This window comes from Nycticebus coucang, chromosome 10 (assembly GCF_027406575.1).
Source record: "Nycticebus coucang isolate mNycCou1 chromosome 10, mNycCou1.pri, whole genome shotgun sequence".
NCBI classification, from domain to species: Eukaryota; Metazoa; Chordata; class Mammalia; order Primates; family Lorisidae; genus Nycticebus; species Nycticebus coucang.
The window spans coordinates 103803407-103821617 of NC_069789.1; the positions used below are offsets into that span (position 1 = coordinate 103803407).

General features: G+C 41.1%; 1 protein-coding gene across 11 annotated transcripts in view; it reads left to right on the forward strand.

The window, feature by feature from the left end:
• ARHGEF11 (Rho guanine nucleotide exchange factor 11) overlaps positions 1-18211 on the forward strand; it is a 122104-nt gene that overhangs the window by 30460 nt on the left and 73433 nt on the right. For 7 of the 11 annotated variants that reach the window (XM_053604210.1, XM_053604202.1, XM_053604209.1 and 4 more), the window contains one exon: positions 14400-14521. The exons of 3 other annotated variants lie outside the window; for them this stretch is intronic. In XM_053604210.1, coding sequence (XP_053460185.1) covers positions 14403-14521 — 119 coding nt within the window. In that variant the 5' untranslated portion in view covers positions 14400-14402. Of the gene's footprint in view, positions 1-14399; positions 14522-18211 lie in introns of those variants that run through there. One more of the 11 variants, XM_053604214.1, reaches the window with a different exon arrangement.

Sequence of the window (18211 nt, forward strand, 5' to 3'; positions counted from 1 at the left end):
CAGTCCAGGCAGATTGCGTGGGATGAGGAGTCCACGTGAGTATTATAGGACTGCTGACTGCAGGTAGCCCTTCCCTGTCAGCCCTCAAGAAGAGCAAGACCTGTAATGACTTCACACTAGACGGCGATGAAGAATTTGATTGGTGTTGTATTTCGCTTTTCACCCTGAGACCAAGCAGTGCTTCTTAGTTAGGTATTCAATAAATTTTGTTAAATGAATGGCCCAGAAATGATAGCAACTGAAACTTACTTAGCATTTATATACCAGGCACTGTTTTAAATGTTGTTTTAATACTCAACAGCAGCAGTATAGAGTAGGTTGCCTTTTTATCCAGTCTCAATATAGATGATATGGCAAAAATACTGAACTAATACTAGACATAAACTATTTACTTTGGATACATAAGTGATAGATATCCATCCAAAGTAAATTGGGAGGAAAGTAGTCATATGAGAGTCTCATAGGAAAGTATGAAGCAAGACCTTTTCTTCCAGTCTGTAAAACCAGAAAAGCATGAGGATGAGGGCTAGTTGTTTTTGTTCATTTTGTTTGTTACAGCTTTATTGAGATGGATTTCACACATCATGAAATTCACCGATTTAAATTACATAGTTAAATGGTTTTTAGTATATTCAAAGTTGTGCCATTAACACATTGTAGTTTCAGAACTTTTTAGTATCCCAAATAGAAACCTTGTACTCTTTTACTCTTTCCCCTTTCCTCCTCCCCCCCTTCCTCCCAGCTCCAGCTCACAGCTAATCTGTCTATGAATTTGCCTATTCTGAATACCGTATTTTGCCCTGTATAATGTGCATTTTTTTGCCCACATTTTTGGGGGAAATAAGGATGTGCATTATACATGGGTAGTACCTGTTGGTTGTGAACACATAAAGTTTCTTGTATCTGTTCTTGTGTTTTGTAATTATTTGTTACATAAAATTTCTTGTACCATAATATGTTAAAAATAAATGCTAAAATTCCTTTATAATACAAAAAGCAAGTACCTAAATACTATGTGTAAATAAATAAAAATTTGAATTAAAAAATTAAAATGAAAGTTTTTTTCCTGAAAATTTGGGCCCAAAACACAGGAGCACTTTTATACATAGCAAAATATGGTATTGAACATATGACATGAACTCTTTGTGACTGGGTTTGTTCACTTAGCATGATGCGTTCAGGGTTCATCCATGTAGTGTTTATCAGTACATCATTCACTTTTTATTGCTAGTTATGTCACTATATGGATATGCTGTCTTTTGTTTATCTGTTCATCAGGTGTTGGGTTGCTTCTTCTGGGCTTTTGTGTGTAATACAGCAATGAACATTTATGTACAAGTTTTTGTGCTAACATGTTTTCAGTTCTTTTGAGGTATATACCTAGGAGTGGAATTGCCAGATCACATAGTATCTGTGTTTTTAACATTTGAAGAACTGCCAGACTGTTTTACAGAGTGGCTGCTCTCTTTTACATCCCCGTAAGCAGTGTATAAAAGTTCTAGTTTCTCCACATTCTCACCAACACTTATTTCCGTTCTAGTCACCCTGGTGGATGTAAAGTGGTGTATCCTTGTTTTGATTTGCATTTCCCTAATGACTAATGATATTGAGCATCTTTTCATATGTTTATAGGCGATTTGTATGTCTTCTTTGATGAAGTGTCTCTTCAAATCTATGCCTATCTTTTAATTTTATTGTTGATTTATTGTTGATTTGTAAGAGTTCTTTATATATTCTGGTTACAGGTTCCTTATATGTGATATGCAAATGTTTTCCCCATTGTGTGAGTTGTTTTTACATTTTTGATGATGTCCTTGAAAGCACAGAAATTTTTAACTTTGGTGTTCAATTTTTCTGTTTTTTTTTTCCAGTCATTTATGCTTTTGGTACTACATCTAAGAAACCATTGCTGAGCTTAAGATCGCTAAGATTTAGTCCTATGTTTTCTTCTAAGATTTTTATAGTTTCAGCACTTGCAGTTAGGTCAGTGGTCTGTTTTGAGTTAATTCATGCATGTAATGGTGAGGCAGGAGTCCAGCTTCATTCTGTGCATGTGGATACTAAGGTGTCTTAGCACCATTTATGGAAAAGACTATTCTTTCTCCATTGAATTGTCCCGGCACTCTTGTCAAAATTAATTGACTATAAATGTCAGTTTATTTATGGATTCTCTGTTTTATTAACCTGTATGTTTTTCCTATGTCAGTCCCATACTGACTGGATTACTGTAGTGTTATATTAAATTTTAAAATTGGAAAATAATAAGTCTTCCAACTTTGTTAATTTTCAAGATTATTTTAGCTATTCGTTTTCATCTGAATTTTAGGGTCAACATGTTGTTTCTGCCAAAAACAAATAAACCTGGGATTTTAACCAGGAATAGATTGAATCTATAGATCAATTTGTAGATTGTTGCCATTGTAATAATCTCAAATCTTAACCCCACGAATATGAATGTCTTTGCATGCATTTTTTTTAGTGATGTTTTGGGGTTTTTAATGTACAAGTCTTCACTTATTTTGTTTTTGTTTTTAATTTTTATTGTTAAATCATAGCTGTGTACATTAGTGCAATCAAGAGTACAATGTGCTGGTTTCATATACAATCTGAAATATTCTCATCAAACTGTTCAACGTAGCCTTCATGGCATTTTCTTAGTTACTATGTGTAGGCATTTGTATTCTGCATTTAGTAAGTTTCACCTGTACCCATTCTAAGATGCACCATAGGTGTGGCCCCACCCATTCCTCTCCCTCCACCATAACCTCCCCCCTCCCTTCCCCGTCTTTGGCCCTTTCCCCATAGTCTTGTGCTATGGTTGGGTTATAGCCTTCATGTGAAAGCTGTATTTTAGCTTCATAGTAGAGCTGAGTACATTGGATACTTTTTCTTCCATTCCTGAGATACTTTGCTAAGAAGAATATGTTCCAGCTCCATTCATGTAAACAAGAAAGTGGTAAAGTCTCCATCTTTCTTTAAGGCTGCATAATATTCCATGGTATACATGTACCACAATTTGCTAGTCCATTCGTGGATCGATGGGCACTTGGGCTTCTTCCATGACTTAGCAATTATGAATTGGGCTGCAATAAACATTCTGGTACAGATGTCTTTGTTATATTGTGATTTTTGGTCTTCCGGGTATAAACCTAGTAAAGGAATTATAGGATCAAATGGCAGGTCTATTTTTAGGTCTCTAAGTATTCTCCAAACATCCTTCCAGAAAGGATGTATTAGTGTGCATTCCCACCAGCAGTGTAGAAGTGTGCCCTTTTCTCCACATTCACGCCAACATCTCTGGTTTTGGGATTTTACTTACAACTCTTACTGGGGTTAGGTGATATCTCAAAGTAGTTTTGATTTGCATTTCTCTGATAATTAAGGATGATGAGCTTTTTCTCATGTGTTTGTAGATTGTGCATCTGTCTTCTTTGGAGAAGTTTCTCTTCAAGTCCCTTGCCCACCCTGAGATGGGGTCATGTGTTCTTTTCTTGCTAATACGCTTGAGTTCTCCGTGGATTCTGGTTATTAGACCTTTATCGGAGGTATAACCTGCAAATATTTTCTCCCATTCTGAGGGCTGTCTGCTTGCTTTACTTACTGTGTTCTTGGCTGTGCAGAAGCTTTTTAGTTTGATCAGGTCCCAGTAGTGTATTTTTGATACTGCTTCAATTGCCTGGGGGGGTCCTCCTCATAAAATATTCACCCAGGCCGATTCCTTCAAGAGTTTTCCCTGCACTTTCTTCAAGTATTTTTATAGTTTCATGTCTTAAGTTTAAATCTTTTATCCAGTGAGAGTCTATCTTAGTTAATGGTGAAAGGTGTGGGTCCAGTTTCAATCTTCCACAGGTTGCCAGCCAGTTCACCCAGCACCGTTTGTTAAATAGGGAATCTTTCCCCCACTGAATGTTTTTAATTGGCTTGTCAAAGATCCAATAACGCTAAGTAGCTGGATTCATCTCTTGGTTCTCTATTCTGTTCCAGACATCTGCTTCTCTGTTCTTGTGCCAGTACCATGGTGTTTTGATCACTATCGATTTATAGTACAGTCTCAGGTCTGGTAGCATGATTCCTCCAGAGTGTTTTTATTGCTGAGTAATGTTTTGGCTATTTGAGGTTTTTTCTGATTCCATATAAAATGAAGTATTATTTTTTCAAGATCTTTAAAATATGACAATGGAGCTTTAATAGGAATTGCATTAAAATTATATATTGCTTTGGGTAGAATGAACATTTTAATAATGTTGATTCTTCCCAGCCATGAGCATGGTATGCTTTTCCATCTGTTACATCTTCAGCTATTTCTTTTTTAAAGTTTCATAGTTCTCTTTGTAGAGATCTTTCACATCCTTTGTTAGGTATACTCCCAAATATTTCTTTTTTTTTTTTTTTTTTTTTGTAGAGACAGAGTCTCACTTTATGGCCCTCGGTAGAGTGCCGTGGCCTCACACAGCTCACAGCAACCTCCAACTCCTGGGCCTAAGTGATTCTCCTGCCTCAGCCTCCAGAGCAGCTGGGACTACAGGCACCCGCCACAACGCCCGGCTATTTTTTGGTTGCAGTTTGGCCGGGGCCGGGTTTGAACCCGCCGCCCTCGGTATATGGGGCCAGCGCCTTACCGACTGAGCCACAGGTGCCACACACTCCCAAATATTTCATCTTCTTTGGCACTACTGTGAAAGGAATAGGGTCCTTGACTGTTTTTTCAGCTTGGTTATTTTTGGTATATATAAAGGCTACAGATTTATGGGTGTTGATTTTGTAGCCTGAGACATTGCTGTATTCCTTGATCACTTCTAAAAGTTTTCTAGTAGAATCCCTAGTGTTTTCCAGATACACGATCATATCATCTGCAAAGAGTGAAAGTTTGATCTCTTCTGACCCTATGTGGATACCCTTGATTGCCTTTTCTTCCCTAATTGCAGAAGAATTATGGAAGTTTTAGCCATTGTAATGGCTAAAACTTCCATTACAATGTTAAAGAGCAATGGAGACAATGGGCAACCTTGCCTGGTTCCTGATCTAAGTGGAAATGATTTCAATTTAACTCCATTCAATACGATATTGGCTGTGGGTTTGCTGTAGATGGCCTCTATTAGTTTAAGAAATGTCCCTTCTATTCCAATTTTCTTAAGTGTTCTGATCATGAAGGGATGCTGGATATTATCAAAAGCTTTTTCTGCATCAATTGAAAGAATCATATGGTCCTTATTTTTTAGTTTGTTTATGTGCTGAATTACATTTATAGATTTACGTATATCGAACCAGCCTTGAGACCCTGGGATAAATCCCACTTGGTCATGGTGTATAATTTTTTTGATGTGTTGTTGGATTCTATTTGTTAGGATCTTATTGAGTATTTTAGCATGAATATTCATTAGTGATATTGGTCTATAATTGTCTTTCCTTGCTGGGTCTTTCCCTGGTTTAGGGATCAAGGTGATGTTTGCTTCGTAGAATGTGTTGGGTAATATTCCTTCTGTTTCTATATTTTGGAAGAGGTTTAGTAGTATAGGTACTAGTTCTTTAAATGTTTGGTAGAATTCTGACGTAAAGCCATCTGGTCCTGGGCTTTTCTTTTTAGGGAGATTTTTGTATAGTTGATGCTATTTCAGAACTTCATATAGGCCTATTCAACATTTCCACTTCATTCTGGCTAAGTCTTGGTAGATGGCATACTTCCAGGTATTGGTCGATTTCTTTCAGATTTTCATACTTGTGAGAGTACAGTTTCTTGTAGTATTCGTTAAGGATTTTTTGAATTTATGAGGGGTCTGTTGTTATTTCATCGTTACCGTTTCTGATTGATGAAATTAGAGATTTTACTCTTTTTTTTCCTGGTTAGGTTGGCCAAAGGTTTATCTATTTTACTGATCTTTTCAAAAAACCAACTTTTGGATTTATTGATCTGTTGTATAATTCTTTTGTTTTCAATTTCATTTAGTTCTGCTCTGATTTTGGTTATTTCTATTCTTCTGCTGTGTTTGGGGTTGGAGTGTTCTTCCTTCTCCAGTTGCTTGAGATGTCCCATTAAGTTATTAACTTCTTCTCTTTCCGGTTTCTTGAGGAAGGCTTGCAGTGCTATAAATTTCCCTCTTAGGACTGCCTTTGCAGTATCCCAGAGGTTCTGGTAATTTGTATCTTGATTGTTGTTTTGTTCCAAAAATTTGGTGGTTTCCTTCTTAATCTCATCTATAACCCATCTATCCCTCAGCATAAGGTTGTTTAGCTTCCATGTTTTTGTATTTAGAGTTGTTATTGAGTTATTGAGTTCAACTTTTATTCCATGTTGTTATTGAGTTCAACTTTTATTCCATGATGGTCTGAGAAGGTGCAAGGAATAATTTCTATTTTTTTAAATTTGCTGAGGTTAGATTTGTGGCCTATGATGTAGTCGATTTTGGAGTATGTTCCATGGGCTGATGAGAAGAATGTGTATTCAGTTTTGTTGGGATGAAATGTTCTGTAGATGTCTGTTAAGTCCAGATGTTGAATGGTTGAGTTTAAATCTAAAATTTCTTTGCTTAGCTTCTTTTTGGAGGATCTATCCAGCACTGCTAAAGGGGTGTTAAAATCTCCAACTACTGTGGAAGTGGTGGAAATTGAGTTGCTCATGTCTATTAGAATTTCTCTTATAAATTGAGGTGTGTTGTGGTTGGGTGCATAAATATTAATAATTGAGATCTCATCAGATTGAGTATTACCTTTAACAAATATGAAGTGTCCATCCTTATCCTTGATTATTTTGGTTGGTTTAAAGCCTATTGCATCTGCGAACAGGATTGCAACACCTGCTTTTTTTTGCTTTCCATTTGCCTGGCATATAGATGACCATCCCTTCACCTTGAGTCTATATTTGTCTTTTAATGTAAGATGTGATTCTTGTATGCAGCAGATATCTGGCTTGAGTTTTTGTATCCAGTCAGCCAACCTGTGCCTCTTTAGAGGACACTTTAAACCATTCACATTAATTGAGAATATTGATAAGCCTTTCAAGAGTCCGCTGGACATTTTTAATCCTTTTGCGACTGTGGAAGTTGGGATTTGATCAAAATTTTTTGGGTGGGTTTACTTTTGTGGTGGAGGATTACGCTGGTCTTTATGGAGGATAGGTCTGAGAATATCCTGGAGAGCTGGTTTAGTTATGGCAAATTTCTTCAACATGTGAATGTCATTGAAGTATTTAATTTCTCCATCACAAATGAAGCTCAGTTTAGCTGGGTACAGGATCCTGGGTTGAAAGTTATTTTGTTTTAGGAGATTAAAAGTCGATGACCATCCTCTTCTAGCTTGAAAGGTTTCAGCAGAGAGATCTGCAGTTATTCTAATATTCTTCCCCTTGTAGGTAATGGTTTTCTTTCGTCTGGCAGCTTTCAGAATTTTCTCCTTCACATTAACTTTAGTGAAATTGATTATGATGTGTCTGGGGGATATCTTATTTGGGTTGAGTCATGCTGGAGTTCTGAAACTGTCAGCTATCTGAATTTCAGAATCTCTTGGCATGTCTGGAAAGTTCTCCTTCATAATCTCATGGAGAAGAGACTCTGTGCCTTGTGAAGCCACTTCATTGCTTTTGGGGATCCCTATAAGACAAATATTGATTTTCTTCGAATTATCCCAGAGCTCTCTGAGAGAGTGATCTGTTTTTGCCCTCCATTTCTCTTCCTCTTTGAGAGTTTGGGAGCGTTCGAAAGCTTTGTCTTCAATGTCAGAAATCCTTTCTTCTGTTTGCTCCATTCTGTTACTGAGGGGTTCTACTGTGTTTCTCAGATCTTTGAGGGCTGCAACTTCTTGTCTCAATGTGTCAAAATCTTTGGCCATTTGGTCTTTGAATTTGTTGAATTCTTGAGATACCTTTTGGGTTACTGCTTGGAGTTCTAATTCGATCTTATTTGCTATCCAGATCCTGAATTCGATTTCTGACATCTCAGCTATTTGTTCGTGCATGGGATGTTGTGCTGTGTCTGCCCCATTGATCCTTGGGGGAGTTGATCTACTCTGATTGTTCATATTGCCAGAGTTTTTCTGTTGATTTCGCCTCATGATTGTTTTTCACCATTGCCTCTGGCTGTCCTCAGAGTTGGGGAGGTTCTCTCCAAGATTAGACCCTAGCGGGATCACTCTATTGTTGCTGGATCTTTGTAGGGAGCGACCCTGTGTAGTTCCTCTGGGGCTGCCCCAGCTAGGGAGTTCTGGTTGTGAAAGCAGCTCCGGCGTGTGGCACACCTGGATCCAGCAACAGGGCGGGAGGTGGTGTGCGTGGTTCTGGGAGTGCCTGGCACCCAGTGACTTTGGCACAGAGAGCCCAAGGCTCCAGCAGTCTCTGGCCAGGGGAAGGGCTCTGCGCGGAGGCAGGGAGGGCTCCAGAGGGCACACAGCTACCAGTATCCCTGGCCAGATGAACGGGCCATTGTGGAGGCCTGGAGGACACAGAAGGGAGGATGCAGGGTTGCACGGCTCCCACAGTTTCTGGTCAAGGCATGCAAAGTCCCTGTGGGTGTGGGCGCGGGTTGGGGGTCGCAGCACAGCTGTTATGGAGGTCCAGGCAGCGCCAAGCCCAGGAGTTTGAGGTTGCTTTGAGCTATGACACCACAGCACTCTACCCAGGGCAACAGCCCAAGTCTCCAGTGTGCCAAAACCCAGTCTCACTCTGCCCCTGAGGGTTAAGGCTGTAAGGGAGCTCAGTCCCCGCCTTTAGGCTGCTCAGTCACCAGGTTACTGGGTCCCGCCCGATCCTTGCTCTGGGACCCTGAGGGCGTAGCTTGCCAGGGCAGTTCTCTCACAATGGCTTCCTGCAACCCAGCTCAGCAGCTCAGTCTGGGGCCCTAGACAATGCACAAAGTTCTCCGCACTCCTGCTCAAGCTCTCCCTAAGGCAATTCAACTGAGTGCCAAGTCCAAAAACACTGAAACTGTTCACAGGTAAGGCCTTTCTGGTTTGCAGTCTCACTGCTGCTTATACTTACGGTTGCCGGCGGGATTAGGTCAGTCAAACACACGCAAACACTTGCCAGTTTTCCACTGTTTTTGTCCTCCTCTTGGGGTCCAGAAGTCCCTTGCTGACTCCCTGTATCCTCAAGGGGATGATTATAGGCAGATCCCACCAGCGAGAGATGCCTGGAGTCTTATCTCCCCAGATTCATGGTGCCCAGTTGCAGGGAAGCTGTTACTCGGCCGCCATCTTTAATCTGATCCCACTTATTTTGTTAAATTTTATTTCTAGATATTCTTTTTGCTGCTATTAAAGTGAGATTTTTTTTTTTTTTTTTGAGACAGAGCCTCAAGCTATTGCCCTGGGTAGAGTGCTGTGGCATCACTGCTCACAGCAACCTCAAACTCTTGGGTTTAAGTGATTCTCTTGCCTCAGCCTCCCAAATAGCTGGGACTACAGATGGCCACCACAATGCCCAGCTATTTTTTGGTTGCAGTTGTCATTGCTGTTTTGCAGGCCCGGGCCAAGTTTAAACCTGCCACACTCAATGTATGTGGCCAGCACCCTGCCGACTGAGCTATGGGCACTGCCAGAGATTGTTTTCTTAATTTCATTTTTGTCTTGTTCATTGCTGGTATACAGAAATACAATTTTTTGTATGTTGATCTTGTATCCTGTAACTATTTATTAGTTCTAATAATTTTTTGTGAGTTTCTTGGGATTTTCTATATATAAGATCATGTCATCTGTGGGGCGAGAGAGAAAAAGTTTACCTTTTCCTTTTCCTTTTCAATCTGAATGCCTTTTATTTCTTTTTCTTGCCTAATTGCCTTGGCTAAAACCTCCCAGTTCAGTGATGAATGGAAGTGGCTATAGCAGACATTCATATCTTGTTTGTGATCTTAGAGCCAAAACAATCAGTCTTTCCCCCATTTAGTATGATGTTAGTTGTGGATTTTCATTCGTTTTCGAGGGAAGAGTAAGATTAAATTTTATAGGTGCTCCAGGCAGCAGATTCATGTTAAGAGGAAGCAAGAATAGTGTAGATTGAGGTTCAGCTAATGTGCATTGAATCAGGGCAGGGGGGCAGGGGCAAGTGACAGGGAGTGGGGGTCTTTTTATATATGTAACAGAATGAAAGGGCTCAAAGCTGACATGTCCTAGACAGCTTGGTGTCTTTTGACCTTTCCAGCCAGGTAGACTGACTTCACCCTCTGCAGAATTTAGCTTAGACTAGCTAATGAATCTATGTTGGTAAGGAGTTCTGTGTTTAAATAAAATCATGATTCAGGCTCAGGTTTAGAAGCTAGAAGAAATAAAAGAAGGGTGTTTTTCTCTCCCGGGTACCCTTTACAAGCTTACTTACTCCATACTACCAGCCTTAGGATAGCTCCCTTGACAAGTCCCGTTTTCTGAAGACTGTTTGTTACCCAGTAAATTTCTAGATATTCTAGATATATATTCAGTTGGCACTTTATGGATTTGGACTTAACTTCTCTTATTAGTACATTGCATAAACTTCAGTGCGTTTTACTTGTAGTTTCCTAACTCCTCAAGATGGTGAATTTCCCAAGGACAAGAATTATGCCTAAACATTAATATAGGCCCCAAATGTCCAGAGCATTTCTGTATACCAATTAATGCTTGTTAAATACTGATAAAGGTAAACATAATGAATAAAAAGATCTGAGCCATTTGGGGACCGTGTTAAGTATAAATCCATTTTATGCTGGAAAAGCAGATTTTCGTAGAGATGGCGATCACATGAAGGTCATGATTTTAAGGTTTGGTATAGACATGTTTGAATTTTTTAAAATGTGAAGGAATGTTAGTACTAAACTGCCCCTAGGCTTTATTTAATTTCATTCTTAGTTGTCTGCAGGTGATATACCCAGGCAATCTGACTTTTTGCTTCCTGTGGACTTGATTACTATCGCTACTAACGCCTACTCCTGAGTGCAACCTTTTAGCTCAACAATAGCTAGAAGGAGAGCCTTTGAAAACAAACCCATGCCTTGCTTTTGTTCCTTTTCCCGCCTCATGAAGGAATGAAGCCAGACTTAACAGAGCAGCTCCCTGTGCATCCCTCCCCAAGGTGTCACCATTGGCTCACAGCGTAAAGGTTGGGACGCTCCAAGAAGTTGAATAAAGGAGGAGATAGAGACGCTAAACCTATTTTTCCAGCTTCTTCTTGTGTTGTTATTCCCAGAATGGCCAACACCCCTACATTGATACACAAACACATTCCAAGGCCCTGATGTAATAGAAAGTTCACTGGCCTCCTGGGATGGGAGCCTTGGGTTCTAGTTCTCGCTCTGCCACTAGGAGACCCTGAAAAATTCACTTGCGGGCTGTCTTAGCTTGGGCTCCTATAAAAGTGCATCACAGACTGAGTGGCTTTTCACAGCTCTGGAGACTGGAAGTCTGAGATCAGGGCGCTGGCACGGTTGAATTCTGGCGAAGGCCCTCTTCTGGCTTGCAGATGGCTGCCTTCTCACTGTGTACTTACATGGCCTTTTGTCAGTGTTTGTAGAGAGAGAGCAAGCTTTCTGGGGTCTCCTTATGAGGGGTCTAATCCCATCAGAAGAGTCCTACCCGCATGACCTCATCTAACCCTAATTACCTCCTAAAGGTTCCATCTCCAGCCACTATCACTTTGGAGGTTAGAGCTTCAGCATTTAATCTGAAGGGGAATGCAACCAACCATTCAGTCCATAACAAAGGCTCAGATCCTGTTTCCTTGTCTGCAGAACTTTTAAGAGTTGTGATTCTATGAGAAGTGGATTTGCATTATTTTCTAGTTCAAGTTATATGAAATGTTCCTCCTTTCGCCCTATAGGTCTCAAGGTATACCTGAATAGGGCTAGATTTAAATAGTTAGGCTTACCCTTTCATTTAATAAGTATTTTTGAGCGTCTACTACTATGTTTCAGGGCTTGTAAGCCCTGAGGCTACAACAGTAAACAAAATAGACAAAAATCTTTGCCTTCCTGAAGATTACATTCTAAACAAATTAAATAAGAAATAAATTATAGTATGTTACAGAATAATGGCTAAAGACACAAAATAGGAAGTTGAGAATGTAGGGTTGCAGTTTCAGATAAGGTGGGCGGAGAGATTATTATAGGTGGTTATGTGAGTGGAGAGAGGAGAGAGACTTAGAACTTGGACTTCAAATGTACAAACTGTGTGTATAACCAAAATGTCTGTTCCCCTGTAATATTCTGAAATCTTGTCTAACAAAAGAGAGGAGAATTTTTTGTTTGCTTGTTTGTTTCAGTTTTTGGCCGGGACTGGGTTTGAACCCGCCACCTCCAGCATATGGGACCAGCGCCCTACTCCTTGAACTATAGGCGCTGCCTGAGAAGAGAATGTTTAACACATTGACTGCCTCACTAAAACAAAAATTATTTTCCCTGAGGCCACAGTATTTTATTAGGTTGAGAGACATGTGAGTTATACGTGCTTCATGAGGTCCTGAGTTCAAAACTAGCGTAAGTTAAATACAACTTACGTGGCAGTTAGCATGTTAATTCTGTGTGGCCAGATTGAGACCCTGCAGTCGCCTGGCTCTAGCTCCCAGGTGCTGACTACCCACTTCTTTCTCCCCACCTCCTCATTATGTTTTGTGCCAGACACTCTGCACTAATTAATGATTTCACAGCCCTTTTATAAATCTCAACCCAACGGCTATAATAAGTTCCGTTTAACACCCCTGCTGCCAGAGTCTAGGAGAGTACTGACTCCCCAGATAGTTTGATGTTTAAATAGTTCTCCCTTCTCTCCCCTTTTCAATGCTTATTATTCTCTTTTGCCTGTTTTCTCTTTACTTTCTCCGTATCTTTCTTTTTTTGAGACAGAGTCTCACTACGCCCTTGGTAGAGTGCTGTGGCATCACAGCTCACAGCAACCTCAAACTCTTGGGCTTAAATGATTCGCTTGCCTCAGCCTCCCAGGTAGCTGGGACTACAGGTGCCCGCCATAATGCCTGTCTATTTTGTTGTTGTTTAGCAGGCCCCAGCCAGGTTCAAACCTGCCAGCCCCACCGTATGTGGCTGGCGCCCTAACCACTGAGCTACAGACGCCAAGCCTCTCCACATATTTCTATGTAGCCTTCTGACCTCAGTCTTTTTATTATATTATTTTCTCTCTATTTGTAGAGAGAAACTTTTTTTTCTTTTGTAACTTACATATTTTCTCCTCTTCTTCACTTTGTTTTTTCATCTCATGTCTGTATTTATTCTATCTCTGACTCCTCCTCTCCGTCCTGTTGTTTCCCTGTACCCCACAGTGTACAGAGGGGTTACACAGTGAAGAGTGCTCCCCACCTCACCAGAGTCAGTCAAATGTTGGTGTCTCTGCTGTCTGCCCCTAACTCTGTGTACCCTTTAGGGGAAAGATTCTGGCACAGTCAGTCAGGACTTAAAGGACTGCTGATGTTGGCCAGTCCGGCCCCAAGTGGCCCATCCTCAGCAGGCCTGTGACATAGGGACATGCAGCAGTCTCAGACTGCTTTATTTCGGTCCTTTATTTTCTGGCTCAGGCCTGTGGCACATTACATTTAGTGCATTATGGGGATGGCGTCACATGTCAGTCAAACATTAAAGGTTCAGCATGATCCAGGGAAAGAGGTAACAGTGGGGGGTGAAACTTTTCATCAGTTACTGCCATCTTATCACTCCCTTTCTGACTTAAGACCTGTCCAAGCGTCCAGAAAGTCAGATTCTCTTTACTTCCCCTGCTTTTTGTAACTGCTGCTACCATGAACCTATTGTTTATGCTACCATGAATGCTATTGTGTCCCAGTGCTGATCAGCCTTTGGGCCCAGAGGGCAGATAGAATCTGAGAGGAAATCTCTTCAGGTCCTTACAACACTTTTTTCCTAAGCCTATGAGAGAAAGAAACTGAATTCTCCTCCTTACAGGACGGTGCTACTAGTAGATGCAGCCTCGCTCCCTGTGTCCCTCTCAGTCACAATCAACTTCAAGATTGGAAGGAATCTTGGCAGTCATTTAATGAGACCAACCCTCTGATTTTTAGCCATGTGATTATGTAGTTACATCTTGAATATCCCCAGTTTCTCTTGGTCTGTCTGTTTGAGATTTGTGACTTGTGCTAGTTGCCATTTATTGACTGGTTTGCCAAACAAGTGGATTAAACTCTGTGTGTGTGTGTGTGTGTTCCTGTGTTTTATAGTAGATGCCATCTGCATTTGTGTACAGTCATACACACCTGGGCAATAACACTTACTTTATTCAGCTTGCTATTAGAGGAGAGTACAAAAGATAGTTCAGAAATGGAAGATGACTCTCTTCTTTCAAGGAGTTTATGGCTTAGCTTCGGAAATCAGAGAAAGATATTGGTTTTAGGAATATTGAAAAAAAAGTCAAAACAAATGCCCTTTAATGTAAAAGTCAGATCTCTTTAGAATGAACTTCAGGGCAGTGTTCATGTTTTTGTTATATAGGATATGTCAAACAGAACTTGGAATAAAAGACCTGTACCTCAGCTCAGCAGTCTCTTGGACTCTCCCTCCAGAGCTGACTCCCATCTCTCCATCCTCCCTCACCTAAACCCCATCTCATCTGGGTATGTGTTATCTGCTTTACACTTTGATTTTGTTGGAATTAACAGTACAAAGGAAATTTATGAGGACTGAGGTAATGCCAGCTTAAGAGAAGAGGTAGTCAGGAAAGGCTGAATCAAGGAAAGCTTAATGGGCTTAGGGTGTCTTCAGTCAGGTTTTGATGGAAGTGGGTCGGTGCCAGACTATTGGGCTTTTCCTGGTCTTCTCTGTCAACCACAATTCCAGGATGTCTGAATGGCCTTGAGAAATGGTCCTGAAAACCTTCTCTTCTGGCTCTGAACCATCACTGTTGAAAAGCCCTTGGGGATATTGACATGCACTCCATCCTAGTCTTATGCAGTATGAGACATTAACTTCCTGAGAGTGCCCAGAGGTGATTCTAGGGTACCCAGGCCCAATGAAGGCCTTCAGCATCACACATGACCAAGAGAAGAGTGGGAGGGTCAGCCCTGAGACCACTGGAAGCAAGAAGGACAAGATCCTCTTTTGTAATGATGTGTATGAGGCTTCATCAAACTAAACTGAGCAAACCACCACCTAAGCTGTGCACAGTAACCCTGGAAGGAAGGACAAGTCCTGCTCAAGGCATCAGCCTGCTGGAGCTTGAAGTAATGGGAACAGCTATTTCATATTTCGGGATGGAGAGCAGTATATTTAATATTTAGAAAAGAAGGCAGGCAAGGCCTGACATTTCTGCCCTATTAGCCAAGATCAGGAGGAGCTGTGGGAGGGGTAGATTTCCTACAGGGCTCCTCTTGGTCCTGGGGATAAGAGTCAGAATCCTAGATTCCTTTGGCCTTTTAGATGTCATCTTCTCCACATCCTGTCTCAAGCCGGGACTGTTCCTTTTCTGGAGAGATTAAGGTTGCTGTTTCCTATTTCACAAGATCCCTTTTATTCTCACATTTGGGGGCCTCACCAGGGCATGTCTTCCCAATGTCATCTTCATCGGATGTAAGGGATTGAATGAGTGGAGGGGTCCCAAGAATGCTGCTCTTTCTGTGAAAGTTATTTTCAGTGTTAGTTGTATCCATGAGACAGCTGCTTTCCTCCCTCACTCCACCCTCCTTCAGTTTCCTGGAAGTGGAGTGGGGACTGGAGAAAGAAAATATGGAAATTCCCGCTGTATCTCTCTCTGCTGTGCAGTGGTTGAGATGGGGTTTTGGTGAGGGGGGATGGGAGAGGTGGAGAGATGGAGTCAGCCCTGGAGGGAGAGTCTAAGAGACTGCTGAGCTGATGGTGTGGGCCTAATTACTCTTCTGCCTTGAACTTGCCTATAATTGTGGTTTCTGGGAGCCAACGCGTCCTGGAAATCTGCTGGAACAGCAGAGATTTGGGGTTTCTGCCTGGGATGGAGTTGAATTTTCCACTTGGAAAAACTTGCTCAGCCCCCATTTTTAGTTGGGGAGCAGAGTGAATCCCTAAAGCTCAAAAAAGGCAATTAGAGTAGTGATAGGACTACAGGCCTTCCTTTGGAACTGAGTGCATACCCTGAAATACTAGACATTTTTGAAAAATTCAGAGAGGCTCACAGCAGGATCTTTTAAAAAGAGTTGTGTGCTGAAAGTTAGGAGACCAACTCTGCCCTAACCCAGGGGAAGTGACTTAATTTCTCTAGACATTAGTTTCTCCATCAGTCATTTGATTTGAACATCTGGCTATTTTTATAAAGATGTCCCAAATAATAGGTGGGGAAATACTGCACTAATATAGGGGAGCAATTCAAGTACCCTCCTTCCCCATGGTGGTGATGATAATACTAGTTAACATATTTTGAGCATTTATTGTGTGCCCTGTGCTAAACACTTTAATGATTTCAACCATTTAATCTCTTAACCCAGTGAAATAGTTAACCTCTGCTATAGATGAGGAAACTTGAGGTTGAAAGGTTAAACTTTTTGCCTGAGGTCACAGAATCAGGATTCTGATTCCAAGGCATGTGCTTTTGGCCAGCAGACATATAAATGGTGGTTTTCACTACGTTTTATGCTTGTGTAAGGAAACACCCAGAGCCAGACTAGCTTAGTAAGGATTGGATTTGGCATCAGGGAATCTGAGTTCAAGTTCCAGCTCTAGGTCCGCCCAACCCTGAGACTTCAGGCAAGTCTTCATCTTCTCTGAACTTCATTTTTCCCACCCATGAAATAGATTTTTCAGAGTTGTTTTTAGGATCAAACGAGATACTATCCAGAACAATACCTGCCATCCAGCAGGTGTTAGTAGAATCTAAATTTGAAGAAAGAGAAATTAGCAGCCGATCTCTGCTCTCCTGAATTTCTGATCTGAGATTTCAGAATACTGACATAAGTTAAGGACAGATTTTTGGCAAAGTAAAAAAAGGTGGTAAGGACCCACCCACCCACCTACACAGCAAGCAAAGCATTAGCAAAGTAAGGACTCTGAAGTTAACAGTGCTTACGTTCAAATGCCAACTCCCTCTCATTTGCTAGGTACATGAAATCGAGCAAGGTACTTAGTATCTCTGGAGCCACCCAGCTTCTTTATCTGCAAAACAGCAGCATTAATAGTATCACACGTGGGGTTGTCATGAAGATTAAATAAAAATATAAGAATGGCTAATATTCATTGAGTTCTTATTAATATTTATTGATACCAGGTCCTGGCCTGAGCATTTTTCATGTGTTTTAAATAATTCATTCCTAGCAGTATCATGAATTGGGCCCTATTATTTTTTATTTATTTATTTATTTATTTTAGAGACAGAGTCTCACTTTATCACCCTCAGTAGAGTGCCTTAGCGTCACAGCTCACAGCAACCTCCAACTCTTGGGCTTAAGCAATTCTCCTGTCTCAGCCTCCTGAGTAGCTAGGACTATAGGCGCCCACCAGAACTCCCGGCTACTTTTTGTTGCAGTTTGACCGAAGCCAGGTTCGAACCTGCCACCCTCGGTATATGGGGCTGGCGCCCTACCCACTGAGCCACAGGCGACGCCCAAATTGGGCCCTATTATTATCCCCATTTTACGGATGAGGAATCTGAGGGAAGATGTCCTAGCTAGTATACACCAACCCATTTACATCCTGGAGAAAGGCTTCAAAGCCTATGCTCTTGTCTCAGTGCTTAAAAAACATGCTAGCTCTTACCTCTCACTCAGTCACGAGTATTTACTGAGTATATGCCTAGCAGTGTGCTATTTATTTTGGACTCAAGAAAGTGCGAAGTGAGATTTCTGCTCTTAAGGAGTTTATTATCTAGTTGGAGGGGAGGTGATTTGAAAATAGTCAAGTTCTGAGTGGTCTAGTACTGACTCAAAATGCAGTAGAAATGAATTTAGGGTTTTTTGTTTGTTTGAGACAGAGCCTCAGCTATTTTTTGTTACTTTTGTCGTTGTTTTAGCTTGCCTGGGTTGGGTTCGAACCCGCCAACCTCAGTGTATGTGGCTGGAGCCATAACCACTACGGGCACTGAGCCAGAATTTAGTTATTTATTGAAAAGGCCTGGCTCGGTGCCTGTGGCTCACGCAGCTAAGGTGCCAGCCACATGCACCTGAGCTGGCAGGTTCAAATCCAGCCCGTGCCCGCCAAACAACAATGACAGCTTCAACCAAAAAAATTAAATAAATAAATAAATAAAAACTTCAGTTAAAAAAAAAAAAGAAAAGGGCATTGGGGAAGTTGGACTAGTTAGAAATGGACTAGTTAGTTTGCTAGGGAAGCTAGTACTTAAATTC